The 11,310-nt window shown below is 48.2% G+C and overlaps 1 protein-coding gene across 3 annotated transcripts in view; it reads right to left on the bottom strand.

Annotated features, from left to right (window-relative positions):
- Positions 1-10,056, bottom strand: part of TTYH3 (tweety family member 3) — a 74,831-nt gene extending 64,775 nt beyond the window's left edge. For all 3 annotated transcript variants that reach the window (XM_053957705.1, XM_053957704.1, XM_053957703.1), the window contains exon 1: positions 9,922-10,056. In XM_053957705.1, the coding sequence (XP_053813680.1) occupies positions 9,922-10,044 (123 nt within the window). In that variant the 5' untranslated portion in view covers positions 10,045-10,056. The remainder of the gene's footprint in view (positions 1-9,921) is intronic.
- Positions 10,057-11,310: the final 1,254 nt, after the last annotated feature.

The following is an 11,310-nucleotide window of genomic DNA, read 5'->3' on the forward strand; positions in this document are numbered from 1 at the left end:
CATTTCTATGCCCTTGCACGTTCCTCACCAAAAACCAGAACTGAGAAGAGTTCACCATATCTGCATTTGCCAAAAATCCACGATTTCTGCAATTGATGCAGCACAGCTTATAACAGCTGCAAACGTTCCTGGGCTCTGATAATTATAAGCCCATGGCTGGGTGTCTAATTAAAGGAGGAATGAATTAATGAGTTTTACCAAAGGCTTTTGAGTCACCATTATAATTCTCACCCTTAATCGGCTGCAGGACACTCAAAGGACACCGTGAGCAGGATCAAGAGCAGAGAGGGGGGATAAACCACCCGCAGCTGATGCTTCCCCCATCACGTTCCTCTCCAACATGTCACTGTCATTCAGACCCCGACAGCCAGATCAAACCCAGCAGGAAAACGCCTGGGCTTTTTGGACAGCTGAATACAAAAACGCTTCCTGAAGCTGCCACAAAGCGCTGCCCGGCCTTTGAATGCCGAGAGGGAGCGGAGAGATGCCGGCGAGAGGCTCCGCAGAGCGCTGACTCCGGCACTTCCATTCATCCCGGCCCCAGCCCCCACCCAGCGCCGACAATTACAGTTCAGTCTCAGGCTCCCAAGGAGGCAGAAATTGAAAACACGTTTTCATTGAAGCACAGCTTGAATTTCATGAATTCCATTACTCCCGACTTTCTCAGCATTTCCTGGAGCGAATACTGTAAAACCAGGGAGAAAGGGGATGGGGCGGGCCATAGGTAAGGCAGCAATCCTGTGTCCCCCCTGTGACCACGCCAGCCCAAAAACGGGTTGGAGGCACTCGCAGTGAGGATGCGACACAGGCTATTCCTAAACTAAAGAAAATAAGCATAGATGAACCACAGACTCAAGGAGGAAATAAAATAACAAGCTGCCGGAGGCGTCGGAACAGCAACAGCTACAGGCACAGCCCCGGTGAGGAGCATTACAATTTCAGCAAGCAGCAGAAAGCATCTCTTTGGCAGACTGAGGCATCCTTAGCTCCTAGAGCAAGAGTCAAAATTACCAGTTTATCAGCTACAGGAACTTGAGCACACTGCTGAACTTCAAGAAACCTCACCCCAGGGAAAAAGCGATTTTAATCAGAGAAAACAGGTAGCACCGAGCAGTTTTTCCACATGTACAGTTGTAACACAATCAACTTTGGAATTATTCAGGCGTGCTAATTAACACCCTATGGATAGCTTTGACACCATTAGCAATACTTTTAATGGCTCTGTCACTGACACCATCTTCCCTTTTTCCCCAAGCCCAGCTTGGGCCTTATCTTAAGGAGCATTACATCATCTACTGCACCAAGGCCTCCTTGTAACAGACACTATTATGCAACTGAAGTGCCTCCATTTGGATTTTGGCGTTATTTTGAATTTCGGCGTTGAATAGAAGGCTTGTTTAAATTCCCTGCATGAACAGCAGCATTTTACAGCCTGAAAAGGCCGTCCATGCACAGACACCAACACTGGCATAACAACGTGTCTGAATGTGTTATACGTTTGTGAAACATCCATTCCCCACATTCCCTTTTCCCCTCGTCCAGGAATAAGTCCTGCATTGTTAGGGCTGATTAGCAATATCTTTCATCCCTAATTTCACACTACAAAGGGCTTTCATGCATATGCACGTGTGGCACCATTCTGAGCCCTATCAGCCAGAAAAAGCATTTAGTAGTGACCGAGGAAATCAGGAAATCGCAATCCGAGGGTGCAGCTCCAGTTTAAGTGAAGGTGAAGGGGAGTGTGAGCTCTTTCCCTGGATGGTTTTAATGCTGCTCTCACCATTGACCAAAAACTGCTTATTTGTTAAAATAATAACTAAAAAGAGGGGCTGGCACACATTACATCTGCTGAAGCAGGCAACCTGATAAGCATGTGAAAGCACATATTATTGCAAATGTTACCCTTATGTTACCCAGTGCTTGGAGAAGGGAATGGCACAAGCATCCTGACTGAGTTACACCAACTGCTGTGGCCATGGATTGCACGCTAACCTACTTTTCTTTCTTCTTGCAAGAGAATAGCCTTTCAGCCTTAGCACACAAATGACTGCTTTGCAAAAACGTGCACATTTGCAGCTTACCAAACCCTAAAGCTCACAATTACAAGATCAGACTGAAAAACTATAAGAGGCTCATTACGCAGAAATCTAAAAAAAAAAAAAAAAAAAAAGTTTGAAATGAAAGCTTTTGCAACATGAAAGTGCTCTGTTTTGCTCTTTCCTAGTTTATCTAATGCAAAAAAAAAAAAAAAAAAAAAAAAGAAATAGCATCAGCATGGCTCTGCCCCACAGCCACTAATCACTAGATACCTGGAGACCCCTTTGCCATGCACCAAAATAATTTCTGGTTTGAGAATAAATGTAGCCAATTCCCAGTTTTTCACGGCTGCAACACATCAGTCACTCCTTGAAGTGGAGGAAAGGAGAGGATTTCTAACAGTGATGACTTTTTTGTTTTTTCAGACTGTCATATGAATGCATCCCCAGGACTAGAAGTCTTGCATGAACTTGATCCTCCTTGATTTTAGCTCATCTGTCTTGTTAATCATTGTCATCAGCTAAAACAAAGACCTGGTAGGATGACATACCCAGAAAGTGCAGCAGTCTTGCCAAGAGAGGAGCAAAGTTACTGAGCTTGGATATTAGTATTATTATTATCTCAGCATTCATCAATAAGTCCCCGAGTATTATGAGTCTTATTTATGTCTTAACAGTGAGAATTGAGGTTCAGTGCAGTAGTTAATTCTGATATATTCCAAAGTTACTTGGGTCTCATCTGAATTTTAGAGCAAATAAATTCCCAGACATCACATCCCTTCCCCCAGCTATGGGAATCACATCCAGCTGAAAACAAGCCAAGTTCTCCTACTCACTCAAGGGGAATGGGAAATCTCCACCATAACTGGTGGAAAAGTCACTACTGAAAATTAAAACAGAAACAAGAAGAGAACTGACAGTCACCAAGAGGTTAATGCATACAAGGTGCTGACTCCCCTCCACGCTAGGAAAATTAAGAGTGAGCACCACCTTACTCACTGCTTCCTTGCAGCCACCCAAGCAAATTCACTTGACATCAAAGACTCTGAAAGAATGACTTCAGGAGAAGCTTTGGCCATCATCACTGGCCCTTCAGCACACCCATCCTACAGGTACAGGAGTGTCCCCTGGATGGGGTCACAGCGGGGTGACTGTGCAAGCTCTGCCACAGCAGAGTCCTACAACACAAACATCACCAGCTCTGGACTTCACCCTTTCCATCAGTGAGTGCTGCTGGGGGAAGGGGAGCAGGAGAGGAGGTGTAAAATTAGCCTTGTCCTGGAAGAAAAAGGAGAGGAAAAACACCAAACCAAATGAAACAGAAAGAACAGAAAAGACAAATTCCAAGGGATTGGAGAGTGCTTGTTCCTCTGAACAAACACTTTCAGGCAAGAAACCTGATGAGACACAGGCCCATAACTTTCCTCTCTCTCATACCTAATGGACAGGTTTTTGTTTACAGGTTCCAAAATAAATATAATCCCAAAATACAAGCAAGAGCTCAAGAAGACCTGTGGCACAGCCCCTTAATCCACATTCAGAACCTTGGGATTAAGTCAGAGAAAGCACCTGACTTCCTGCCCTTAATCTCCAGAGTCATGCCTAATGGGATATGTTCCTCTGGGTGAGAATTTCTCACTTTCCCTAATAATGAAAAATAAAGAACACTAAAAATCCTCATCAACATCTGCTTTAAGCACTGCTTGCTTGATTGGATCAACATTTAAACAAAGGCACTTGGTTAACCTGGAGACCACAGATGTTCCTCTGCTCAAAAGGGCATGAAGGGGAAAAGAACAAAAAGAGACAAGACTAAGACGCTAAGACTGAACTGAATTTGCTTACCCCTTTCTCCAGACTGCTAGAGATCAGGTTTTGCAGACCAGGAGTCATATGGTGTTACACTCATGTGGATAAAAATGGAGCATTCTCAGGAAGACAAATGTTGTGTAGGTACAGAAGCACCAGACACATTTTCAACTCTGGTTCTACCCTTCCAGCTGAGACCAGCATGGCACCTTCAGGGCATCACATGCTCCATAAATGTGTCTTAAGACTGGGAAGCTCACCAGGCTGGGCACCAGCATCTTCTCTGTGCAGGATGAACAGTTTTAGGATCCTACCCAGAGGAAGCGAGCATGGTTTACATCCTTGCACACTCACCTGCATCTCCTTTCCTCCATGCACCACAAGGTGTTTCACATTCCTCCAAGACACCTTTTACCCCTGTGTACTGTGCTAAAACCATGCCTTTAGAACAGTTGCTTTTTTTGACTAGAGTAAGGTAATTACAGCCAGTGTTTCCAGAAACTGCCAGTTCTCAGGAGACCATCTGAAAACGTGGCAGCACAGCATGGGTCAGCAAAACAAAGCAAGGCTGCAGACAGAAAGCTGGCAAAGGTGGACTTTTTTCCTCTCTGCATACCATATGCTGCTGCATGACCGGATGAATGGTCAACATTTTTACCTTTGGTAAAACTCAGCCATCAAAAATAGCCTTGGTTCTACATTTTTGGTTATTCATTGTGATGCAGCTCCTCAGTAAAGGCTCTTCCAGATCAAAGACAGAAGAGTCAGAGCACAGCACCAGTTTGCTGATAGGAGGCATTACTGCATGGTTACTCATGCAGCCAACACTGATGAGTAAAGGGAAGAAGGAATTTACCAGCAGTTCTTAAATAAAAACAACTTAAATTTCATCAGAAAACATTGGATTCTACTAACAGGGGTCATTTAACCTTTCTGGAAATATGAGCAAACTGGTGCTACAGCAGGATAGCTGATCAGACCTTGGAAGAGGTCCATCTGTTCTTGAAAGAAAGAAACCTTCAGTCCAACCCTTGAAGAAAGGCACATTACCCTCTGACTTTGAGCCAACTAGACTAAAACACGTCATCCAACTTGACTAATACACATGTTTCCAATTTACAGAAAGACTCTTGGTTTCAAAATTGAAATAAGATGCCAGTACAGTAGAGGAAGTTCTAAAACAATCTCTATAATCCAAGTTTTTTGGCAGTTTGGGCTCCATCATGTTTCTCCAGCCAAGAAATACTTCCAAAGACGACGTTAGCTGTTATGTGTAGGGAAACAGCCTCACAGAGCCAGAAAGTACCTGACAGAATTAATTCCTTTCTGAACCTTTGGCTATGGGTTCAAACACACATGCCTTGGATTAGAGTCTGCAAGCCAAAACAAGGGAAGGATCGTTGGGCTTACACAGCACCTTTCCCTGCTGGATCCCTTCTCAGCACACGTACAGAGGGAGAAAAAGAACATTACGACACGACAGCACTGACAGATGTATGATGGGAAACTCCTGGGTGACAACACTGAAGAGAGCATCTCAAAGCCAAGGATAGAGCATGTCCCTGCTCTTATCACTGCTTCCTCCAGCACGATTCTGCATCTTAATTGGTGTGAATCAATCATCAGTCATCTTCCAAAGCACAAACAGCTGCCATTACACCTACTAACCGTGCATCTGCAGCTCTGACTCGTACTGAGAAGGCACGAAGTGGTGCAAGGGATGAGTTTCAAAGATGCTGGAGAATTTTCCTCTATTCTAGCCTGACTCACACATAACCTTTGTGTTTACATAGGTTTGTGTCAACATCACCAGTTTCCAGCAATGAAGAAAAAGCAGAAACTCCAAAGGGCTCTGTGGCTTAGCTTTTACAGCCTCTTTTCTCCTTCACTGTTCACAGTGCACTTCTCAGCCCACAGTCAGACTCCTGAGATAAAGTGCTGTAGCCTCCTTTTCTGTCAGTGTACAGACACCCTGAGTGGAGCAGATATCCCATTACCTGTTGTTGTGCTGTATTACAAAGCCATTCAGCTTTTCTATTTCCCTCCAGCACATGACCTCCACACTACTTCAAGGCTCTTCACCAACTCTACCCTGAGAAAGAAAGTGAATTCAATGCCACACAGCTAAGTCAGTCACAAGTAGGAGTACCTACATTGCTAAATAAATTAAACTAGTGACAGCAGCAGTCTCAGGACCGTCTCACTGGGCCAATCAACTGAACTGGAAAGTAAATGGACAGTACTGGCAAGATCATCATGATCTGATCAGCAGCAGAAGGCAGGGAGACCTGAACTGGTATTAGCATGATGCTGTCAGAAGGAACAGGAGCTCTGCTCCATTTTTACATTCCCTTCACTCTAGAATTTGTGACTCACTACACAATGAAAAGGCTTTGCAGAGCACTGCAGTATGACTCAGATGAGAATACAGCCAGAACAAAGCTGTTCATATCAAGATATTTTCAACCCCAATGATTCATGGGAGGATTAGGAAAAGAACTGGTCTGATAAGATCCTCTGTAGGGAGGACTATGGAGCAAGTCCTGCAAGTAGCACATGAAGGCAGCTCTGACAGGACTCACCAGCGTGCCAAACCCCTGCAGAAGAAGGATTACAACCCCAGCTCATTCTACATGGAGATTCACCTCAATTCCCCCAGAAAAAGAAAACAACTGGTTGTACTGCTTGTTGTGACAGAAGCAGAGCATCTGAAGGACATCAGGATACACATACATTTTTAAACAATCTAGTCCAGAGGGGAAGGATCTGTTCTACTCCTCCACACACTGGTCTAACCTAACGCAACAAGATATGCTGTGGAAGAAGATAAAGGGTAAAGTAATACCGAGAGGGAGAGTGTTTTAGAGCCCGACTCAGGTGAAGAAGGTATGCAGCCAAAACCTGCAGCTGCACTGATCTCAGCCCTTGGCAGCAGCACTGCCACGAGCATTTCTCATGCTCTCAGACAAAAGGAGGAAGCCCCGGTAGGTTGGTACACAATGGCTGCAGCCGCCTTGAGACAGCCCAGCGCACAGCGGGCGGCCCTGCTGCTCCGGCCAAGGGGCTGCTCGGGACAGAACAGCAGAAGCAGCCATTGCATCTGCATCCTGCTAGACATCCCCCATCACCCAGGGTCCCAGAAGACTTAACAAAGACCGAGACTTCAAAGACTGGCAGCACAGTTCTTATCTGCCCTCCTTCAGAGAGGTTTCAGGGCACAATCGCTGGGCTGCTGCTCCAGGGGAATAGCGGCTTGGCATTACACTAATCCTGCTAGGCAGAGGTGCAAAGCCTCTTCAGGCAGCAGCCTCCTCACCTGCAGCAGCACGTGGCACTGCAACAAGTGACAGGAAACATGCAAACCCAAGCCACTGCATTCCACTTCTGGCTGGAGTGGGATGTTCAGTTGATGCACAATTTCAAAGCCCGTCATCAAAACACGAGTACAAGAAACAGGTGGGTATTTGCTAAAAGGTGACTAAAGAAAAGAGTTTTATAAGGAAAGTGCAGCTTTCCCGTGGTCATGGGTTGGGAAATCTTTGCTAGAGAAGCAGTGAAGAATCAGAAAGGGTACATTGCTTCCTTCCTCAAAACAAGTCAGAGTGGGACTGGACAGTGAGCCCAGCTGTATGGCTATTTATGGACAACAGTCCAGCTACCTGATGAATTGGAGTCATGTAGTTTAGCAAAGGTAATCCTTCCTTACTGCAGCTAGGGACACCCTGCCCTTACCTGTCCCAATAAACCTCATCTACCATCCCCCTAGTGACCTCTCCTCAGCCCCTGGGGAAATCAAATGCAGTGTATAGTTTAAAAGTTCATACTTAAATATCAGAGTATCAATCACTAATGGAATAGAAAACAAAAACATACACAGTTTGCACCAGTGAAACCTACAAAGTAAAGAAAAATAAGCCAAAGTTAAAGTTAAAAAATGGACTTCCTAATGTTGAGGATGTATATGATCTCACCTGTTAAATATGAAAGGTTCCTAAAGAGAAGGGAAGACAATGCCAGCACAGGCTGCACACAGAGCAAGAAGTGCAAATTAACAGAAAAAAAAAATCTAGAATTCAAACCAAAAGGCCTTCAGAAGCATTTAAAGCACAAGAGAGCATTTATCATTACAGTTCCCAGTCCTGGATTAAGTTTCCCTGGTTCACTGCATTAAAATTAATCTGTGTGCCTATGAACTCCAGAGCCAACTTGCAGAGCCACAGCAGCGCCGTTATATAACCACAGCACTGACAGCACAGGCTGCAGTGCTGGAGCCTGCTTGCTACCCCTCACCAACACCAAAACCAGCAAAGCTGCTGCTGCTCAAATCATTCTCTTGACGACAGATGCCTCAGTAATCCAGACATTCGAGTTTGGATTTGATAAGATGTTTTCTTGAGAGCTGATGTTAAGACTTAAAAGGCCATCGACTGCTGTGCAAGAAGTCCTTAATGTCATCAAGGGAGGGGAGGCAGCTACACAGGAGGAGAACAGCAGAAGGCTTTAAGTGGGAATATGATTACTGGAGAAAAATTATCTGACAAACAAACACAACCCCAGATTATTGCTAGGAATGCTTTTAAGCAATTTAAGTGAAAACTGGTCCATCTGCTGTCTATTCAAAAGGTCACCGAGTGCTTATTTCATGATAACACACTCCCAAGAAGATCTTTCAATGAACTCTTAACTTCTGATCTCCAGGATCGCATATCCCTTGTTTTAAAGGCAGCTACCCTCTGAGGTCATGGAAATACAGTTCAGCTGCTGTGCAGCGTTACATCTGCATGTGGCCATCTTGAACTCTGCTAAGCCAAGGGAACTAAAACAAATTAACAAACTGAAGCCTCAAAATACAAAGTTAGCTCAAAAGTCCCTTTGATTTGCTGGTATAAAGATGTTTCTTTGTATCTACCCATGGCTCTTTAAATACATCTCTCACATTTTGCTCTAGCTTCAGTTCTCAGATCCGTTCATCTGTTTAGAACAAAAAGCCAAAACATACTGCTTCCTAAAGTATTTCTAATACCTTCTACCTCTAGGATAAACAAGAACTGCTTAGATGCTTTAGCCTTCATGCCTGTGTGCATGATAGCAGGCTGTGTATATAGGACACTGCAAGTATGTTCAGAGAAGCAAAATGGTGTTTTCAAAACCAGAGACCGTGGCAAAACGAGGCAGCAGAGTCACTGCAGCTCTGTTCCAAGATGACAGCAGAGAACACAGATGTTGGAGGACACAGATTCACTCCACAATCATTTTAATTACATGCCTAGCCAACCAAGCACAGGATACAGGCTAAGCAGCATTAAAAAAAAAAAAAAAAAAAAAAGCTGCACCAAGTATTCTGCGAGCATCCTCCTGTGCACTTGATGCTAACGCCACTCTCGTGCATTAAGTCATCTGTTTTCCAGCAGGCAGGCAGCCGGTTTTGGAAAGGCACTGCCGGCCTCGCTGCAGGGCTGGCGGCATCAAAGGGGATGGCCAGCGGAGCCTGCACAGGGCTGGCACAGCCCACGGTGGGCTGCGGGCAGCCCAGGGGCTCCAGGCCGGGACGGTGCCTTCGCCTGGGCAGCGCTGGGAGCCGGCCGGGGCACCCAGCAGGGCTGGCTCCTGCCCCGTTCCAGGGGCCACTTCGCGATGTGGGTCGGTGGGCACACGGCGGGATTGGGTGGAAGGTTGAGCTCCCTCATCTTGGAGGGCTTTTCCAACCTCAGTGATTTTATCAGTCTATAATTTCACCTCTGCCAAGAAGAACTCGGGCTCCGGGCAGGCAGGGGGCAGCTCGGGGTTGCTGCCCATCCCGCCGGGGGTGGTGACCCCCCGCCCCAGCCCCGCCAGCGGGACCCCGCACCCGCCTGCCCCGGCCCCGCGGGGGCACCTGCCCCTCGAGCGGCGGCCACGCACCCCCCGGAGCAGGCGGGACACGGCACCCTCGGCCACCCACCCGGGGAGCCCCGGCGGGGGCCGCACGCCCCCTTCTCCTCCTCCGCCCTCCAGGCGGGCCGAGCCCCCGCGCCCGCCGCCCCGCAGAGCCGGGGGTGCGCGCCCCGCACACACGCACGGCCCCGGGCAGACCCACCTGCTGGTACTCGGCGTCGTGCGGTCGGAAGTCGGCGGCGGTGAGCTCCCAGCGCAGGCTGAGGTGCGGCAGGCGGTGCAGCAGGCTCACCCACCAGGGCGGCGAGTAGCTCACGCCCGCCATGCCCGCGCCTGCCTCACCCCGACCCGCCGGCCATGGAGCGCCGCCCGCCTCACCCGCGCCGCGGCCGCCGGCCCCGCATGGCCGGGTGTCCCCCCCCCGCGCCCGCTCGCCGTCCCTCCGCCCGCTCCCGCTCCCTCTTTGTTCGCCGAGAGGCTCCGCCGCCCGCGCCCGGCGCCGCCCGCCCGCTCCCATTGGCGCCGCCGCCGCCGCCCCGCCCCGGCCCGGCCCCGCGCGGCTCCCCCGGGAACGGGGCTCGCTGCCGGCCCCGGGCCCCGCCACGCGCGCTGCAGCGCCGGGTTTGCTTTCCGACAAATTTCCCGGTGCCGTGGATCTCACACGGCCCTGCAGTTCTAACAGCGGATGGTGCGTTTTGGATTTAGCCTAAAGCCCAGCGGAGTAAAAGCAATTTGTGTCACACCAAGCGGTAAAGGCACTCATAAAGTCACTTATTGTGAGCTCCTCTCGAGTCCGTCTCAACGCCCATCCTAAGATCCAGAGGCAGCAAGTTTGTCCCTCCCGGATTCGCAGTTCTTGGAGGCAGAATGTTATCCAGCACTCCCTTGGCTGGGCACACACAAGGCAATGGCAGCAATGGGAGTACAGGTGAACATTAAGGAGACACCTCTCACTGTGTGACAGCACGAGGGGAAAAATAATAAAACAATAATTTGAACAAAGTCTTGGTATCTCTCAGAATACCTCAAAAATGAGCAGATATGGCACTTGAGGACATGGTTTAGTAGTGAACATGGTCATGGTGCTGGGTTGATGGTTGGACTTGATGATCTTGGAGGTCATTTCTGACCTTAATGACTCTGTGGTGCTGGGCACAGGGCCACGTGTGGCAGAGGGTGGGTATCCACACCCAGCACCAAACCAGATCCGCACCCCTCACACCAACAACTGCCCCCCAGAGTAACCCCAAAGTGACCCAATCACTCTGCACATCCCAGCCCCTGGTGCCACTGATCACACCAATGCCTCCCTGCCAGCTGAAGCTTGTTCCCCAGCACTGACTGCCCCAGCAGTTGTTTGCCCAAAACTTGGGAGGAAATTTCTGGAGGTACTCAGGTGTCTAAAGACATGGATGAGCCTCTTGTGTGATTTCCAAGTCTGCCCTCCACCTGTTCCACGGAGATGTGCAGTGCTCTGGTTCAGCTTCCACCCTTCTCTCTGTAGGCAAAAGTTTGGCCTCATCCAAACCCTGACCCAAAGCCAGTGTGTTGATTCATCAGCTTGAAGGGACCTAAGACTCTCAGCTTGTTT

The sequence above is a fragment of the Vidua chalybeata genome, chromosome 16 (assembly GCF_026979565.1).
Source record: "Vidua chalybeata isolate OUT-0048 chromosome 16, bVidCha1 merged haplotype, whole genome shotgun sequence".
Lineage (NCBI taxonomy): Eukaryota > Metazoa > Chordata > Aves > Passeriformes > Viduidae > Vidua > Vidua chalybeata.